Source organism: Lynx canadensis, chromosome C1 (assembly GCF_007474595.2).
Source record: "Lynx canadensis isolate LIC74 chromosome C1, mLynCan4.pri.v2, whole genome shotgun sequence".
NCBI lineage: Eukaryota > Metazoa > Chordata > Mammalia > Carnivora > Felidae > Lynx > Lynx canadensis.
In genome coordinates, this window is record NC_044310.1 from 100,074,264 (window position 1) to 100,095,134 (window position 20,871).

Sequence of the window (20,871 nt, forward strand, 5' to 3'; positions counted from 1 at the left end):
TCAAAGCCAGGCAGGGACACTTCAAGTAAAGAAAATTGCAGGTCACTATGCCTGAGGAAAGAACTGCAGAAATCTCAAGAAAGTATTAGCAAACCACATTCAGCCTCACATTGAAAAGATCATACACCATGATCACCTGGGATTTGTTCCTGGAATGCAAGGGTGGCCCCAAATATGCAAATCAATATATGTGATACACCACATTAACAGAATGAAAGATAAAAGTCATATGATCATCTCAGTAGATGCAGAAGAAGCATTTGACAAAATACAACATCCTTTCATGATAAAAACTTGCAATAAATTGGGTATAGAAGGAACATACCACAACATAATAAAAGCCATGTATTATAAGCTCACAGCTAACATCATATTCAACAGTGAAAAATGAAATCTTTTCCTCTAAGATCAGGAATAAGGCAGTAGTGCTCAATCTAACCACCTGTATTCAACATAGTACTGGAAATCCTAGCCAGGGTGAGCAGGCAAAATAGATAAAAGGCATCCAAATTGGAAAGGAAGAAGTGTAATTGGTCTTTGCAGATGATATGATCATATGTATAGAAAATCCTAAAGGCTCCATCATAAAAAACTGTGAGGACTAATCAATGAATTCAGTAAAGTTGCAGGATATAAAATCAATATATAGAAATCAGTCATGTTTCTATACACTAATGACAAAGTATCTAAAAATGAAGTAAAGCAATCCCATTCACAATAGCATCAAAAAGAATAAAATACTCAGGAATAAATTTAACCAAGGAGGTGAAAGATCTGTCAATGAGAACTATTAAGACTTTGATAAAAGAATTTGGAGAGACACAAATAAATGGGAAGATATACCTGCTCATGGATTGCAAGAGTTAATATAGTTAAAATGTCTTGTGCTACCTGAAGCTATCCATAGACATTTGGTGCAGTCCCTATCAAAGTTCAAATGGCATTTTTCACAGAATTAGAAGAAAAAAAATCCCAAGATTCATATGGAGTCACAGAAGACCCTAAATAGCCAAAGCACTCTTGAGAAAGAGCGACAAAGCTGGAGGCATCACACTTACTGACTTCAGACTATACTTGAGAGCTGTAGTAATCAAAACAATATGGTCCTGGCATAAAAATAGACACATAGACCGATGGAACAGAATCAAGAGAAATAAACCATTACAGTATTTGAGAAGGGAGTCAGAAATATTCAATGGAAAGAATAGTGTCCTCAATAAATGGTGTTGGGAAAACTGGATAACCACATACAGAAGAGTGGACTTATACCACTCAAAAAAATTTACTCCAAGTGGACTATAGCCTTAAACATAAGACCTGAAACAGTCAGACTTACAGAAGAAAACAGGGGGAAAGATCCTTGACATTTTTGCCTTTTTCAGTGATTTTTTTGGGAAATGACATTAAAAGCACAAACAAAAGCAAAAATTAATAACTGGACTACATCAAACTAAAAAGCTTCTGTGCAGCGGAAGAAACATTCTACAAAATGAAAAGGTGACCTACAGAATGGGCAAAAATATTTGGAAATCATATTGCTGATAAGGGGTTAATATCCAAAATACATAAAGAACTCATACAACTCAGTAGCAAAAAACCCAAACAATACAACTAAAAAATGGACAGGGGAACTAAATAGATTTTTCCAAAGAAGACATACAAATGGCCAAAAGATATGTGAAAAGATACCTAATATCACTAATCATCAGAGAAATGCAAATCAAAAGCACAGTGAAATACCATTTCAGGTGCTAGAGGTTTGTTGTCAAAAAGACGAGATATAACAAGTGTTAGGATGTGGAGAAAAGGGACCCCTTGTACACTATGGTAGGAGTGTGAATTGGTATGGCACTAAGGAACGTGGTATGAAGTTCCTCCAAAAGTTAGAACTGACGCACTGTAAGATCCAGCAGTCCCGCTTCTGGGCATATGTTGAAAGGGAATGGAAACAGGATCTTGACAGGATATTGGCGCTGTCATGTTTACTGCAGCATCATTCATGATAGCCAGGATATGGTAACAATCTACGTGTTTGTCAGTTTGGATACATGGATAAAGAAGATGTATGTATACATATGGCAGAATATTTTTTTCCCATGTGAAAGAAGTACATGCTGTCATTTGTGACAGCGTGGATGGACTTTGAGGGCATTACGCTCAGTGAAATAAGTCAGAGAAAGGCAAATGCATCACTTGTAAGTAGAATATAAAAAGGCCCAAATCGTAGAAACAGAGATTTAGAATTGTGGTTTTCAGGGGTGGGGGAAATGGGGAGATGTTGGTTAGAGGGTACAAACTTCCAATTGTAAAATGAAGAAGTTTTGGGGATCTAATATACAGCAGTATATACTTGGAAGTTATTAAGAGGGTGGATCTTAAATGTTCCTACCACAAATAAGAAATGGTGATTCTATGACATGATAGAGATGTTAGGTAATGCTATGGTGGTTATCATGTTGCCACATATAAATCTGTCAAATCAACATGTATTCCTGAAATTTAATTTACAGTGTTCTGTGTCAATTATATCTCAAAGGGGAATATGGAGAATGCTGGATTTTCTGTGCTGGATAGCGATAACTTGTGAGTGGGATTTTGATGACTGAGTATGACTCATCAGGGACAGAATAGGGAAGATTCCAGAAGGAGGGGTTACCATGTGTATAGTCTGAAAGGTGCAAAATCGCAAAATATGATTAGGCCTTGGGTTATGGATTTTCTACAGTCCTGTCTGAATTAATACAGTTTTATTTCCTCCTTTCTTAACTAATTGCCTATTTTTTCTTGGCGTTTTGCACTGACTAGAATCTCTCATACATTTTTGAATGGAAATAGTGAGAGTGGGCATCCTTCCCCTTATTCCTCAACTTCTAGAGGGAAAACATTTAGATTTTCACCATTAAGGATGATGTTAGCTGTAGGTTTTTCATAGATGCCCTTTATCAGATTAGGAAGTTCCCTTACACTGTTAGTTTGCTGAGAGTTTTTTGTTTTTGTTTTTTTAATCAGGAATAGGAATTGGGATTTGGCCAAATGTCTTTTCTGTATTTATTGAGATGATCGATCATGCAGTCATTTCTTAAAAGTCTGTTAATATGGTAAATTGCATCTTTTGGTTTTTGAATTTAATGCCATTTAGTCATTACGTATTTTTTAAATCATAGAAGTGTTTTTCTGTGTTCACAAGGAGCAATTATTTATTTATTATTTCTGTCTGGTTTGGTATCAAGGTAATGTTGCCCTCATGAAATGAGAAGTATCCCCTCTTCTGTTTCCTGAGTTTCTGTGGAGCTGAGACTAACTCTTCCCTAAATACTTGGTAGAGTTCACTGTTGAAATCATCTGAACTGGAGTTTTCTGTAGAAAGGTTTAAGTATACATTCAGTTCCTTTAACAGATACTTGCTTTTCAGGTAATCTAGGTCCTGTTGACTCCACTTAAGTATTATTATTTTTTTTAAAAAACGAGAAATGTAGATTGTTGACTTTTTGATGTAACTTAGTAAAAAAATAGTCCCTTATGATAATTTTAATATTTGTAGTATTGTAGTTTTGCTGGTGCTTTCATTCTAGTTTTTATAATTTGTGGCTTCTCTTTTTACCCTTTCTTAATGGTATTGTCAGAAGTTTATTTTTTTTTAATTTTTTATATGTTTATTTCTGAGACAGACAGAGCATGAGTGGGGGAGGGGCAGAGAGAGGGAGACACAGAATCAGAAGCAGGTGCCAGGCTTTGAGCTGTCAGCACAGAGCTCAACGCGGGGCTCGAACTCACAAATCGTGAGATCATAACCTGAGCCGAAGTCCGTCGCTCAACCGACTGAGCCACCCGGGCGCCCCAGAAATTTATTTTTTTAAATCTCAGCGTGAGCTTTTTGCTTCATTGGTTTTGCTCAATGTTCAGTTTTCTGTTTTCTTTTTCATTTTTATTACTCCCTTTCTTCTGCTGACTTTAGGTTTAATTTTCTCTTTTTCTGTTAAGTAGAACCTGAGGCCCTTTACGTAAGATCTCTCTAATATGGATTGGTTGTGTTGTAACTGTCCCTCTAACCTTTCTTCTTTTCTTCATACTTGCATTTTTGTGCTGTGAATTTTCTGTAAGGATTCCTGTAGCTTCATTTACAAATTTTGATGTTTCTATTATCTTTTAGTTGAAGGCACTTTCTAATTTAAAATTTTAAAAAATAGCTTTATTGAGATCTGATTCACATACCATACAGTTCAACCCCTGAAAGTGTACAATTCAGTGGTGGTTAGTATATGAGCTCTTACGTGCATCCATCTAGTCATCTCGTATCCCTATTTTTAAAAGTGTTTTTAAATGTTTATTTATTTTGAGAGAGCAAGTGAGCGAGTGTGTGTGAGTGGGGTCGGGGCAGAGAGAGAGAGAGGGAGAGAGGCTGTCCACACTGAGCACAGAGCTGGATGTGGAGCTTGATCCCACCAACCAGGAGATCATGACCTGAGCTGAAATCAGGAGTTGGAGGCCTAACTGACTGACCCATCCAGGTGCCCCCGTCTGGTATCACTTTTCATTTTTTTTAGAATCTTGATTATTGAGAGATGTATTACTCTTTTCTTTAAATATTTGGAGATGCTCTGGATACCTTCATGTTATTGATTGCCACTTTAATTCTAGTGAGGGCAAAAAACATACTCTGTATGGTTTGACTCGTTTTAAATGTATTGAGACTTGTTTTACAGCCCAGAAAATGGTCTGTGTTGGTAAATGTTCTGTTTGCATTTGAACAGAATGTGTGTTTTGCTGTTGTTCGGTAGTGTGTTTTCTAAATGTCAGTTAGGTTAGGTTGGTTGATGGTGTGTTGTCTGCCTTTCATGGCCTTACTGACTTTCCTTCTACTTCTTTTATGAATCATTGAATGAAAGGTGTTGAATTTGCCTAATATGCTATGGATTTGTCTACTTCTTTTATTTCTATCAGTTTCGCTTCACGTATTTCGAAACCCTTTGATTAGGTATATAATGTTTACATTGTTATATTCTCTTGCTATATTCTCATGATGTATTGACCCTGTTATTATAAAACCCTCTTTTTCCCTGCTCTGAAAACTGCTGTCTGGTAGCAGTATAACTGCTCCTGGTTTTTAATAAACATCTTTATGAGGTTTACTGTATATACCATAAAGTTCACCCATGTGAGTGAGCAGTTAGGTGGGAGCTTCAACTCCTCTGGAGGCTGATGATTTCCAAATCCATGTCTTCAGCCCTGGACATCTGCTTGCTCTGTTGACTTTTTAAACATAGCATATATAAAACCATACCTACTCGTTTTTTTCTCATCTTTCCCTTTACTCAAGGTCACTGTAGTTAGTTAATGCTAGTTAACTACCCCTTTCTATCCAGTCACTATAGTAAAACACCTATCATTTAATTTTTTCCCATTCATGTTTAATCACTTATCTAAATATTATTGGCCTTGCCTTTCTAAGATCTCCGATATTTGGTCCCACTTCTGCATATCTACTTTAGATGGATTTTTATTAGGTCCTTATCTTTTTTTTTTTTTTTTTTTTTTGCTTGAGAGGCTGTTGTGATCTCTTAACTCCCATTTCCTGTATCATCTTCCTCCCTAACCCCCTACCCCCAAGTAGTCAGTCCTTAAGAGGCAGGTTTTTGTTTTTGTTTTTGTTTTTTTAAGATTTAAGTACAGGTGTGTGTCATCAGGATGCAGTGCAAGCTCTGTTCATGATTGAGCTTTTGTCTTCTCTGGCTTCCTTGTTATGTCCGGTCTGTTTTACTCTACTGTACCCTCTCTCACCACGCACACTACCATTTAGCATCCAAAGCAATTTATTTGCTAACTGGTGTGTTGTGTCACTTCTTCCCTATCTTTGTATACTATCCCGTCTATACCTCGCTTGCCTTTATTTTCTTCATCTGCCTGGCAAACTCATGTTTTTCCTTTTAATTTGTATTTGAAGATCATGCATTTCTTTTTAAAAATTTTTTAATGTTTATTTATTTTGGGGGGGTGGCGAGAGAGGAGAGAGAGAATCCCAAGCAGGCTCTGTGCTGACAGCCTGGGCTCCATCCCACGAGTCATAAGATCATAACTTGAGTTGATACCAAGAGTTGGATGCTTAACTGACTGAGCCACGCGGGGGCCCCGAAGATCATGCATTAGAAATGCTATTGTGCTATGTAAATCTTCTCAAGGCATACTTGTGTGCTTAGAAAATACCTTTTCTGTGGATATCTTACCTCTTCTGTCTAGCCTACAGTACCTCTCCTGTCTACAACCTACAATACCTGTAGTTACTTACTTCCTTTGTTGTGATCCACTCATCTTATATTTACTTTGTTTACATATTTATTGGATTATTAGCTCCCTCACATTTGGTAGCTGTTTGTTGATTATCACTGAATTAAGCTGAACTTAATTCATTGACTGATAACTATTGACTTAATCTGCAATTACCATGAATGCAACCCCAAATTCCCTAAAATGTAGGTTTCTCCTGTTTCTACTGAATGATTTGTATAATTTTTATTCTTTAATAGTAGGTAAATTACATGGATTGAATTTTCTCATGTTAAGCTGTTCTTATTTCTGGGATGAGTCCAATTAGTTATGATGAATTATTTTTTTTCTATGTTTTATTATTGCTGATTAACTTTGCTAATATTTTAATTAAAAAGAATCTGTGTTCGTGAATGAACCTAGCCTGTGATTGTCCCTTTTTCATAGTAATCATTCAGTTCTGTTTTGGACATGTTGAATTGGAGGTGTTTGGCATGGTGTCTTACATGCTGTTAGAAATTTGGATTTGGAGTACTTAGTAACCTGGTAAAGGCTGACCGTGTGTTTTTGTTTTTAATATAATAGTTGAGAAAACGGTTGGTGTTGAATAGGAGGAATACATAGAGTGAGAACAGAATTGAGAATGGAATACAACATTTTGGGGCGGATTGATGGTGGTAAAGCCAGTGTGTGATCAACAGTTTGAAAAGCAAGTATGAGGAAGAGGTAGTTTCAAAGGAGAACTTCGTTGTTGGTTTTTAACTGTCATGGATAGACGAATGATGTGAGGTTAAGGAAAATGGAAACAGCAAGTGTGGTACTTTTTGAAAAAGTATAGTGGGTAGGAGGAAGGGAGACACCAATGAATGTGGAGACAGGCACTTCTTTGAGGGAAGTTTTTAGTTTTTTTAAGGATGGATGGAACTTCATGTTTGTTAGGTGAAGAATAGAGAGGAAGAGAATGAGCATAAAGGGGAAGTGTTTGTATATCTGCTTAAATCTTTGCCAAATAAGATTTCAGTGTGATCTTAGGTATCCTCATGTAATTGAGGCTGTATTTGCCCTTTACAATGTTTCCAAACATGACTTATTTTAATACTGTAATTGGAGACTGAAATTTATCACCTGGTTAGTTTCTTTCTGGCAGATCAGCCCTCAGATACTAATGAAAGCCTGAGGGAAAGAGAACATGTAGGTTGGAGAGTGGCTCGGTTAATATTAGGTCATTTTACCAAACATAAAAGTCACAAAACAACAGTGGCTTAAGCAAGATAAAAGTTTATTTCTGATCATACAAATTCTGTAGGGCAGCTTCAGTAAGGGAGGCTGAGAAGTAGAGTTTTATTTAGCAGGAGCATGTGCTTAGCTAAAAATTGAGGGCTCTAGGATGAAAGAAGAAGGGAGAAAAGATTGAGAAATAGTGTTTGTATCTGCACAGTAAGAGACAAACCCTTTAATACAATTCATCTCTTCTATGAAAGGCACTATTCGCATAAATACATATGTCAAAATGCCTATTTTGTGTCTAGTCTACTTACTAGCTTTATGACCCTGAACAGATTACTTAATTTTTCTCTTTGTGCCTTAGTATTTTCCTAACAAGATGGAGTACAGTGCTTAATAGAGGGTGCCTCATAAATTGGTGTCAGAATTAAATAAGTAACTGACTAAGCCAGTATCTTGTATATCTAAGCCACAACAATTATTAGTTTTTTGTCATTCGCCTTTGCCTTTCAAGGATCGAGGATGTGTGGAAGGACAAAACAAAACAAGACAACAGTAGCAAAGAAACCAAACCTTACGTTATGTGTCAGGTATCAAAGAGTGAGTTAAATATTACACATTAAATATAATTGAAAAAAGCAATTTCAGCTCTCATGAGAACCTATAGATGTAAGGCCAAATTTTATTGGAAGCCTTGGAAGGTATTCAGAGTTAGTCAAATGGCAAAGTTCTCCACAAGACAACCTCAGTTCTGCCAGGACCTGCAATTTCAGGGGTCTCCTACCACCACCCTCAGGCCTGATTATTTGCTAGCACTCACAGAACTTACTGAAAGCTGTTACATTCATGAGAGAATTATAGATTACAGGGGAAGGATAGAGTTTATAGTCAGACTTCTCATTGGGTGAAGTCCAGGAAGGTTCCAAACGTGGGGCTTCTAGTATCCTGTCCTTGTGAAGTCAGGACGTTAGTCTCTCCCCATCAGTGTGTTTAAGTACATATGCCAGCCAGTAAGCTTGCCTGAGCTTTGGTGTCCAGAGTTTTTATTAAGACTTTGTTATGGCATGATTAATTGATTGTCCACATGACTGAAGTCAGTCTCCATGAAACTGTTTGACCCAGAACCCTCACCCTAAGTCACTCTGTTGGTGTTTCTAGAGTGGCCAGCCCTGCCTCTGGGACTGTCTGATGTGGCCGGCCCCACCCTGTGATCAAGTGTGGCCAGCACCCACCATACACAAGGACGTTTTCATCAGGTATGCGAGAAATTGAGGACAAAGGCCAGACTTCCCTTTAGACAAGGCTGGATTCTTCACTAAACAAAAAGATACAAGTCACTGATGGAAAGGTACAGACATACACAGGTGGAGGTTCGTTCACGTGGTTATCTGTTGAAGATATCAAAGTTAAAAAAATCTTGAAAATATGTGAGTAAAAGATCAAGTAGGTGAAAATAAACATCCGAAAGAGTTGATTCAGCTGGTATAAACATCTAGAGATTTGGCCACTAAAAATTTGAGGTGCCCCTTGAAAGGACACTGATGAAATGAAAATAAAAAATGGAAGAAAACTAGCAGAGAGGTTAGGATGTTAGATATTATTAATGGAATACTTTTACTTACCTTGGATATCACTAGCCGAGTGGTGTAGTCAGGGTAGTATTAATATGTGTTTTCCCCAAAAATACTGATCTTGGAGGTTTTTAGTGATTTGTGCCAGATTGCAGAGTAAGTTGGGGCAGAGCTGGAAAGAGAATTGTCTCCTGACTTTTGGATTAAGTACTTTTACTCTGAGTACTTTTTCTCCCCAACTATAAAATAGTTCTTCTTGCCACCCCATTGACAAGAGGTCTGACTCAATTCCTTGGACTCTGGAGTTCCTCTTAGAGACTAGACTGGTCTTTCTTTGCACTTCAGTTCGTGGTGTTTATTCTGTGGTGACTATACTCACTAAATTGCTAAACAAATAATTATTTGGGACAAATGCAAATTTATAGGTCTTTTAGATTTTCAAAATGTTTTTGAATAAAGCTCTGCACAATGTTGCAGCACTATAGGTTCTGGTGAACACCGTTTGGATGCCATTAACAATGAACTGGAATAATGTGACTGGGGCTTTTGTACAGAGTACTGAAATTTAGAGGGTTCAAATTTTTATTTTTATTTTATTATTTTTTAAATGTTTATTTTTGAGATAGAGAGCGAGCGAGCAAGGGAAGGGCAGAGAGGGAGAGAGAGTCAGCACAGAGCCTGATTTGGGACTAGAACTCACAACCGTGAGATCATGACCTGAGCCACAATCAAGAAGCAGATGCTTAACTGACTGAGTCACCAATTTTTATTTTTAAAAATAATTTTTAAAGTATAATTTGAAAATTGTTCACATATGTTGCTATCAAATATCTTCTTCACTTTCAGAGAAATAATAGATATTAGCATTTAAAGAATAGTAAATGAAAATAAGTTTCTCTACACTCATACCCACTATTATTTCTAAGGTAATCCTGAAGGCCCCAACTGGTTTTATGGACATATGGGCAAAGGAGTCAGGGCTGGAAGAGAAAGGGCACAGCTCTCTCCTAGTTCTGCAGGAGGCTGGCCCCATTTTAAGAGCATTTGGTGCCCTCTAAGTCCTTGTAGGTTTGCCCAGAAGCTGTTGTGTCATTCAATGCAGGGAAGCCGAGAAGTTGCAGGATGTCTCTGGGTGTTGGTCTTGGTACCTGAGAGTGCTGATGTTAGCCTAAATCATTAAATGGCTCGGGGTGGGGGGGGGGGGGGGGTAGGTAGTAAGGGAAGGAAGAAATCTGAGTTGATAAAGACTTTTCTATACTTTTAGACTCCTGTGTCATCTCATCTACTCCTGACAACAGTCTTGGGAGGTTGGTGGGGAAAAGGAGGCTCAGAGAGGTGACATCCATCTAATGCCACACAGCAAAAAAGTGGCAGGGTTCTCCCAAGGGCTTGTTTGGTTGATGGCATAGTTGGAGGGCTATCTTCTGTGGCGGCGTGTTTCATGGCATGCTAAAAGTGGTGTGTGAAGAAAATGGGGACTGTGACTAAATAAAGTTAGGAGGTGTTAGGCACCTTTATTGCGGGACTTCTCAGAGCCTTTAAAATACCCCTGTGCATTGTGAAGCTTTGGAGAGGGACATAGAATGTATTGTGGCCCATATTTCTCCCTTGCTCCCAGGGTAGGCTCTAGAAAGTGGCATGTGATACCCAACTTTGTGGAGGTGCACTGGTGGGCGAAGATGCTTTCCGCAGTGATGTCACAGATGAGCCACTGCAAACATGGTGGGGGCTTCCGTGTGCCATTCAGTGGTGACATGGTGCTTGGAGCTAGATGTGGAAAGTGTAGTTCCCTATAGAGACTCCCACTTGTCATCAGGACAGAAACTGCCCTTGAAAAAACTGGTTGTCTCTGTTTGATGTGCTTCTTCGTTGGTGCTTAGTCCTAGGCCTTTGCCTTCCTGGCCATGTACCTGTCCGCTCACTGAGTGAGTGACTTGGAAAAATTCTTAGATGGAAGTGACAGAACACCCCACTGTTTCAACCCCCCTGTCTGAAATTAGGGGACTGACCGGTAAAGGCCCTGGCAGCAACCCAGTGATATCAGTAGGCACTTTACCTCTTTGTTGTCTTTTCTCAGCTGTGTTGGCCGTTTGTCCCCAGGCTTCCTGCGTTTTGACTATCATAGCTTTAGGCGTCACAGCCACATTTGGAGACTGGAATCTGTGTTCAGGTAGATTTGGTCCTAGTAGCTAACAGGCTCTTTTCTCAAATGGTTCTGTCCGTTTTTTAATCCCAAAAGGAAAATATTTCCCAGTAGTCCAGTCCCCTTTTGTCTCTGTAGTTGGAATAAGGTTCTGCGACCACCCCTAGCTACAGGGGCGTGTGAGAAAGACTTGGTTGGCATAGACACATCATGGTCTCTTCTCTGGGGCTAGGCACAGGGTTTCTGTGTTGTAAGGGGAGGGAGGGGGACTGGAAGGCTGTTGGGCGGTGCTTGCCTGTGTCTGCCTTGTTATCTGAGACTCTGTTTGGCTCCCCTCTGCTGCATTCTTCTCACCTCCAGTCTGTCTGCAGGCCCCATGGCTGCTTTCTCCCTGCCCTCAAGTTCCCTTGTGTTGCCCTGACTGTCTGTGTTGCTCTCTCCCCTCTTTTCTCTCTCATGTTTTCCTCATCACCCCTTCTTACTGCTAGCAATCCAGTTTTTTCTCTAAACATTTAACAATTTAATTTTTAATATTAGACTGTAAATTGATATTTTTCTCGATGTACACTTCTGTGATTTTTAAACACACGTACATATTCCCATAGTCACTATAATTGGGATACGTAACAATGCTATCATCCCAAAAAACTCTCGTGTTATTCCTTTATAGCCAACCCTCCCCCATCCGTAACTCCTGGCAACCACTGATTTATTCACCATCCTTACATTTTTGTCTTTTTGAGAATGTCACGTTAAAAAAAAAATCTAGAATGTAACCTTTTGAGACTGGCTTCTTTCACTCACATAGTAATACCTTTGAAATTCATTCAAGTGTAGATGAATTGTTTATTTCTTTTTATTGCAAGTAGTATTCCATATTGTGGCTATACCAAGTAGAAACAGTGGTTTGTTTATTTACTTGTTGGAGGACACCTGGGTTGTTTCCAGTTTTTGCCTATTATGGGTAAAGCTGTCACCAACTTTCCTGTATAGGATCCCCCCCCCAATTTTTAGCAATTGTGGTAAAATACATGTAACATCTATCTCGTTAGCTATTTTTAAGCATACGGTGCAGTGGTAGTAAATGCTGTCATATTGTTGAGCCGCCATCTCCAGAACTCTTTCATCTTGTAGGAGCTGCAGCTCTACCCATTAAACAGGAACTTCCCATTTCCCTTTCCCCCGTCCTTCGGCAGCCACCATTCTCCTTTCTAGGATTTTGACTACTCTGAGTGTCTCATATGGGTGGAATCATACAGTTCTTGTCTTTCTGCCATGGGCTGTGTATAGGTTTTAGTGTCAACATAAGCCTTCGCTTCTCCAGGATAAATGTCCAGTGCAGTTGCCAAATTTTGTGATAGTCGTGTGTTTAGTTTCTTAAGAAACCACTAACCTTTTCCAGAGTGGCTGTACCATTTTATATTCCCACCAGCAATGTTGTGGATCCAGCTGTGTGCAGAGTTTGAATTAAATTTCTGGAGAGGGGACTCTGCTGACTGTGGAGTTAGATATTTACCCTTGGAGGAGTCATCATTGGCTGATTTGGAAAATAGTAACTACCACTCTTGTATTCATTCGTGTGGATTGGGGCAGATGTGTGGAGAGAAGATCGAGCTCTCACAAAACTAGGGCTGGGTGAAAGACCCTGTAGGCGTCCCCTGCGGTAGTGGTTTCCAAATCTGTGTGCATACCAGAATTCCTCAGAGGATTTCTTAATAATATACATTCATGGGTTTCATACAGACCTACCGAATTGGAATCTGTATTTTTAACGAGGGCTCAAGGGAGTTTTAAGCATTCTGCCCACATCAGTTGGGAATTGTGTTTTAAGATCTATGGTATTTCCAAAATGTGAAAGTTTTAGAAGCATGTCTTGTACTATGTAACAAATGAAAAATTTCCTGAGCTCTTATCTTTTCCACTTATCTCTTTCCTTGACCCCATATTTATATTTTTGTCCCCTCTTCATACTTAATTCTGTTACTAATTTTCTCTCCCCCATCTAGTTTTCTCTCTGGGTTGTCTCTCTGCCCCTCTCCCCCTCCCTTCTCTCCTTCTCCCACTTTTCCTTTTTCATGTGTCTCCTGACAAGTTACCAATTGCTCTTTTGGTCCTGCAATTATAACTTTCTTTCTAGGTTCCCTCTTCTCCAGGCTTGTAGAGTGTTTACTGTTTAGCACCCAGGGCTTATACCAAGTTACATGTATCCTGTAGGGGCAGATAGAGCTGGGTCTCTCACAGATCATCCTTACCTTTTAATGGCAGGAGTAGAAAACATCTACCAGGGTTTGGTGGAGGAAACTTTACATTTTATATTGAAGTAATTAAGGGTTATTCTTAACTAGTCTTTTTTTCTTCTTACAGGGAAGAAGAAGAACGTTTGAGAAATAAAATTCGAGCTGATCATGAGAAGGCCCTGGAAGAAGCAAAAGAAAAATTAAAAAAGTCGAGAGAGGAAATCCGAGCAGAAATTCAGACAGAGAAAAATAAGGTAGTCCAAGAAATGAAGACAAAAGAGAAGAAGCCACTGCCACCAGTCCCTATACCAAATCTAATAGGAATAGATGGTGGAGACCCAGAAGATAATGACATAAGAAAGAAAAGGGAAAAAATTAAAGAGGTAATAAGCTGAGATTTATGATATGGAATGGTTATGGCGTTTGACTGGATTTTAATATATATGAACATTTGTATCATCTATGGTGTCATACTTTTTCTTGTTTGTTTTTGGGTCATGGTCGTGGCTCAGATTCCAAGTTGGCAGTAAAGGCTAGAACTCACTCTTTCTTAATATGGATTGTAATATTATTGGACACTTAAAATTTTGATATAATGTTTGGATTGTTACACCATTCTGTATTGAGAGATCTTTTGATAGTCAGCATTTTATAAATAATGTAGACTAGATCTGTAAATAATTTACCATTGAATAGGAAATTTCTTAAGGGTTTACTTACAAGGGACTCTGCTAGATACTATGCAAATCTCCTCATAAACATGCTCCTGAAAAGTTAACATTATATCTGTCATCTTTTTTTTTTTTTTTTTTAATTTTTTTTTCAACATTTATTTATTTTTTGGGACAGAGAGAGACAGAGCATGAACGGGGGAAGGGCAGAGAGAGAGGGAGACACAGAATCGGAAACAGGCTCCAGGCTCCGAGCCATCAGCCCAGAGCCTGACGCGGGGCTCGAACTCACGGACCGCGAGATCGTGACCTGGCTGAAGTCGGACGCTTAACCGACTGCGCCACCCAGGCGCCCCGTGTCATCTTTTAAGGAATGGGTCATGAAACCCCTCAACCACACTGCAGATTCCTTCCAAACAGTCTCAATGGATTGAGGAATGGGAAGCGGTTGACCTCAGAATTCTTTAAATTGTTTAATCTCAGAAGTCTTTCAATTTGTTATTCTAGGAATTACTTGGAGATAAAGACAATAACAGAGAGGGGAAAGTCTGGTGAATATTACAGTTAAATTTTGTCAATTAGAACTCCTGCTAATTCTTGGTAGAGTTTGCAGTTGCAGTGCCTGTGAAAAAAAAAAGATTTTGTCTGGTTGTAACAGCATCAACAATATTTCAAAGGGATTGTTTATCATAAAATAAGACAATACGTTTAGTTCAAATAGTCAGATATGTATTCAAATATATTCTAATAATGAACATGGAAGATTTAGTAGATTCTTTAAGCTTGACCTTATGAATTAGTGTAAGAACTTGACCTTGATGGAATTGTGAAATAGAACTGTACTCTGGATCCTGGAGTCTGTTTTATGCACTGGCTGCTAAAGGATTTAGACTGTATGGGGGAAATGTTGACAGGTTGTTGTGGGGTTTTTGTTGTTTGTTTTTTGAGATGCCTGACTTTTTTTTTTTTAGATGTCATTAGAATTTATTGAAATATTTTCTTATGTATGTAATAATTCAAATAACAGTGTGTGTTTAGAAGACTCCCAAGACCACCTACAGCCTCAGTGATTGCTAGAAGTACTCTCAGAACTCAGCAAAGCTGTTATATTCATGATTTTGGTTTATTGCAGCAGTAGGCAACAGATTAAAATTAGTAATAGAAAAAGCTTATAGGACAGAGTCCAGGAGACATCAGATGCAAGTTACTAGTTGTCCTTTTCCGGTGGACACCGCTTAGTTCTTCTAGCAGTGTTGTGTGATGCTGTGTATGAAATATCACCAACAAGGGAAGTTCACCTGAGCCTTGGTGTCCAGGGTTTTTATTTGAGATTCATTCTTTAGGCGTGGCTGAACTTAGTTCTCCCAAGTCCTCCAAAGGTCAGGCTGATACCATGTGGCCCAAGGCTGCCACCATAAATCACATTGTGAACATGAACTGACATGGCCCAAAGCTTCATTTAAATGAAGATATTCTTGACAGACAGGATAATAAAATTTTAGCAGTTATTTTCCAGGAGTCTGGCACAGGACATATCTTTCTTTAGGATGTACAGGGTTTGGACAACTCAGACCTGGTGAGTTAACCCTTTAGAGCACACCACAATATCCGGTATTTTTACAAGCCAATGCCTGTATAGGCTCCTATTAAACATTATCGATACTGGCTTAACACACAGAGAAAGTTGAAATTTAAGCTGGTGGTGAAAGAAGCTAACAAGGGGCAAGGTGATATGAATGGCAGGATACCTGAGCATTTCAAGAATTAGAGACATTGTTTACCTCTGAAGGCAGGGGTATGATGAAATTGGAAAGGGATTATTTGAAAATTTTAAGAGGTGCTCTTAACTCCTAGATCCTCAGTTCTCTAGTTTTGGCATCCTAGCTGCTGCCCTCCCTTCCCCAACAGAACACTAAAGTTTACCTTTTGGAGGGATGAATTAGGGAAGATCTGGATTTGGGGAACACCAGGTATGGCTGAGGAAAAACAAAAAAAGTGGCTAAGGTGGAGGGAATTAAGTGAAAAATGTTCTGAATATATTAAGACTGCTTTCTTGTGAGCTCTCAGAATTCTGACAGCCAGGTGTGTATTCAATAAGCAGGAGAGTGGATGACTTCTCTTTGAAGAGACTGGCCCAAGACAAAAGAGTCTTCTACACTGTTCCTCAGTGAAACACCACTGGGTGTCACCTGTGCTCCCTAACTAAGATGAGGCTCAGTTCAAGTCCTGCTTGTTTACTGATAGCCTTTAATTATCATTTGTTTCCCTCTTATGTGAAGAACAAAGATCACCAGGCATTTCAGGAAAGTTTCTCACATTAGAGAATAAAACAGATGGAAGAAAGGAATTCAGAGAATACAGAAACAATACAGAGGGGAGAAAAAAACAAAAGCATTAACATCATTGGAGTGACAAAAAATGGAACTCATAAAGTGAGAAAAATAAGTTCTGAAAAGGAACATTTATAGCATACGAAGGAGCTTTTGGAAATAAAAAGTGTGATAGAATTTTAAAATTCAGTAGAAGAGTTGGAAGATACAATTGAGCAAATCTCTCAGTAGAACAAAGAGATTGAGAAAACAAGAAAATAAGATCAGTCAAGAACATCTAACAGGTGATTAGATAGAGGAAAAAGGAGGAGAAGAAATCAAAGAAACAATTTAAGAAAATTGGCTGAAACTAAAGAATGTGAGTTTACAGATTGAGAGGACCTGTCAGGCATAGAACAACAGTGAGCAACAAACAAACAAACAAAAAAACAAAAAGAGAGACTTCTACTGAAATTTTAGAAAAATAGACATTCAAAAACAGATCCTAGGGGCACTTGGGTGGCTCAGTCAGTTAAGTGTCCAACTCTTGATTTTGGCTCAGATCATGATCTCACAGTTGTGAGATCAAGCCTGTGTTGGGCTCTGTGCTAGACATAGAGTCTGCTTAAGATTGTCTCTCTCTCTCTCTCTCTCTCTTTCTTTCTCTCTCTCTCCATCTCCCTCCATCCCTCCCTCTCCCCCCTTCCCCTCTCCCTGTCTCTCTCTACCCGTACCCCCTACACACATGCACACTCCTTCTCAAAATAATAATAATAATAATAGTGATCCTAAAAGTTTAGGGAGAAAAAAAAGGCTCCACTCAAAAGATGGGATCATACATAATGGCACCTCAGATTCCTCAGTCACAATTTTGGAAACTGGAAGAGAGTGGAGCAATGGCTTAGAAAGAATGATCTATTCAGCCAATTTATGAATCAAATCTGAGAGCAAATTTAGTCATTTTCTCAGATTGCTATCAGAAAATATGCTTCAGCACAAAAATAGGAAGAGAAGGGCTTTTGGCAATAGGGGATCTGTCACTAGAGAGAGAAAGGAAGGGCGCTCTCCGGATGGTGAATAAGGGACTCAGCAGGGTGACTGCTGTGCTTTGGGCAGAGCTTAGAGCTGGAGGGTGGAGAGCTTCAGGAAGGATTGGTACATCAGAGAATAAAACGGAACTGATAGTCTTATCTGGTGTGTTTGATTATACTGAGACAAGTTTTGAAGCTCAAGTATAATTTGGAAGTAAATTCAGAATTGATACATTAAAAACCTAAGCAAACAAAGAAACTCAAACCCTCAGACAAGTAGGTAACAGCAGGAAAAACAAAAGTTGAATAAAATAGTGTGATAATTATAAGAAAAGCATGTTGTTATTTAAATTGGGAGGATGTGGGCGGGAGAAATCTATGTGGGGAAGTTTACCTCGAGATAGTAGTGGCATAAGAAAGCTAAATTACCATAACTATAGGAGAGTACAGTAAATATCTAAATGCTGAAATAGCACTGTAGACTATATTTCAGAATATAGTCTTAGATAGAAAAAAACAGGTGAAAGAGTTTAATTGCCCCAGGAGAGTGGGAATTATGAGTGGGGAAGATATGGCAGACTATTAGATTTCTTTTAAGAATCAGCTTTATTGAGGCGTAATGTGTATACAATAAAATGTACCTGTTTTAAGAGTACTGCTTGTTAAAAATATAAAAGAGTACTGCTTGGTTATGGGTTTTGACAGATGTATACACCTGTATAACAGCAACTATTATCAAGATGTGAATACGTTTACAGTCTCAAAATGGCTTTCTTGTGCCCTTCTCTGGTCAGTCTACTCTTTGGTCCCGGGCAACCACTGATCTGTTTCTAGTCATTGCAGATTAGACTGGTCTTTTCTAGAGTTTCAGTGAAGTGGAATCATAAAGTATGTGATATTTTGTTTCTGGACTTCTGCTCAGCATAATTTTTTTGAGATTCATCTATGTAGATTGCACATGAAGGTAATTTTTATCTTAACAGTATTCCGTTATATGCAGGTACCGTAGTTTGTTTTATTTATTCACCTGTTGAATGGTTGTTCAACATTTGATCCAGTTTTTGGCTATTAGGAATAAAGTTGGTAATGAGCACTTGTGTGTCAGTATTTGTGTGGGTACATGTTTAAGTTTTAGTTTTGACATTTCAGTCTGTGATCTGTTGCCAGTTAATTTTTTATTGTCTGAAGTAAGGGTACACTTCAGTTTTTGCCCGTAGGGCTTTCTAGCTGTTCAGCATCATTTGTTGTTGAAATGATCCTTTTCCTATTGAATTACCTTGGCACTTTATTTTTTTTTTTCAATATATGAAATTTATTGTCAAAGTGGTTTCCATACAACACCCAGTGCTCATCCCAAAAGGTGCCCTCCTCAATACCCATCACCCACCCACCCCTCCCTCCCACCCCCCATCACCCCTCAGTTTGTTCTCAGTTTTTAAGAGTCTCTTATGCTTTGGCTCTCTCCCACTCTAACCTCTTTTTTTTTTTTTTCTTCCCCCCCTCCCCCATGGGTTTCTGTTAAGTTTCTCAGGATCCACATAAGAGTGAAAACGTATGGTATCTATCTTTCTCTGTATGGCGTATTTCACTTAGCATCACACTCTCCAGTTCCATCCACGTTGCTACAAAGGGCCATATTTCGTTCTTTCTCATTGCCATATAGTACTCCATTGTGTATATAAACCACAATTTCTTTATCCATTCATCAGTTGATGGACATTTAGGCTCTTTCCATAATTTGGCTATTGTTGAGAGTGCTGCTATAAACATTGGGGTACAAGTGCCCCTATGCATCAGTACTCCTGTATCCCTTGGGTAAATTCCTAGCAGTGCTATTGCTGGGTCATAGGGTAGGTCTATTTTTAATTTTCTGAGGAACCTCCACACTGTTTTCCCGAGTGGCTGCACCAGTTTGCATTCCCACCAACAGTGCAAGAGGGTTCCCGTTTCTCCACATCCTCTCCAGCATCTATAGTCTCCTGATTTGTTCATTTTGGCCACTCTGACTGGCGTGAGGTGATATCTGAGTGTGGTTTTGGTTTGTATTTCCCTGATAAGGAGCGACGTTGAGCATCTTTTCATGCTTGGCACTTTGTTTAAAATCAAATGACAGATTCAGTAGATGTTGAGGCTCTTTCTGGATTCCTACCTGTTCCATTAATCTGTATACTTTTCCTTAATGCCAGTAGGACACTGTATTAAAGACTTTAACTTAATAGTAAGCTTTGAAATCAGGTTAAATCCTCAAACTTTGTTCTTTTTAAAAATTGTTTTCGTGTTTCTGGGTCCTTTGCCTTTCTAGAATTCACTTTTTTACGTAAAATAAAAGGTTGCTGGGTTTTGATTGGGATTTTACTGAATTTGTAGATGAATTGAGAAGAATTATCTTAACAGTATTCAGGGTTCCATGAGCATGTTACATGTTTCCACTTATTTAGGTTTTCTTTAATTTGTCAGTGTTTATAGTTCTTCATATATAATTTCTTGCACATATTCTATTATGTTTATTCCTAAATATTTCATGTTTTTTGATGCTATTATAAATGGACTTGTTTTTTAATTTCCATTTCTGGTGTTTATTACTAGCATATAGAAATATATTTGACTTTAGTTTTCTGAACTTGTATCCCTGTTAATTTTATTGAAGTCATTATAGTTCTAGTGGGTTATTATTATTATTTTTTAGATTGCTCAGGATTCTCCTTATACATAGTAATGTCCTCTGTGAATAGAGGTGCTTTTCCTTTATCCTTTTTGATTGTTATGCCTTTTATTTCTTGTTACACTGGCTAGGACTTCCAGTACATTATTGAAAATAAATGTGGAGAATGGACATACTTGATTTGTTATCAACTTGAAGGGTTAAGAATTTAGTCTTAAGTAAGATGTCAGCTGTAGGTTTTTTGAAGATCCCCTTTATTAGATGGCGGGCATTTCCTTATAGTTTATTGAGAGTTTTTATCATGGATGGCTGTTGAATCTTGTCAAGTGCTTCGTCTGCCTCTATGAAAATGATTGTATGATGTTTTTCCTTTTATTCTAGTAACGTGGATTCTGTTGATTGGCTTTTGAATGTTAAATTAGTCTAGGTTAAAACTAGGTTTTACTGTACTTGATCATTATGTAGTATCCTCTCTAGATTGCTAATTTTGGTTAAGGAATTTTGCATCTGTTTTTGAGATACACTGGTTTTCAGTTTTGTTGTAATATCTTTGTCTGGTTTTGGTGTGTGAATAATGCAAGCTGTAAAAAAGCAAGTTGAGGAATATTTGAATGAGTAATATACTGTTAAATGAATAGATTTTTTTATATACCACAGTCCACTATTAAATAATTCACCTGTTGTATAATTAACAAACTAGTTGATAGTTCAAACTAGTTGATATAAAAAAATATTTACTAGCTAAGTGGCTGTAAACTAGGG

At 38.3% G+C, this 20,871-nt stretch overlaps 1 protein-coding gene across 2 annotated transcripts in view; it reads left to right on the plus strand.

The window, feature by feature from the left end:
- The window catches only part of MAN1A2 (mannosidase alpha class 1A member 2), a 180,151-nt gene that overhangs the window by 24,176 nt on the left and 135,104 nt on the right, over positions 1-20,871 (plus strand). For both annotated transcript variants that reach the window (XM_030324560.1, XM_030324561.1), the window contains exon 2: positions 13,564-13,819. In XM_030324560.1, coding sequence (XP_030180420.1) covers positions 13,564-13,819 — 256 coding nt within the window. The remainder of the gene's footprint in view (positions 1-13,563; positions 13,820-20,871) is intronic.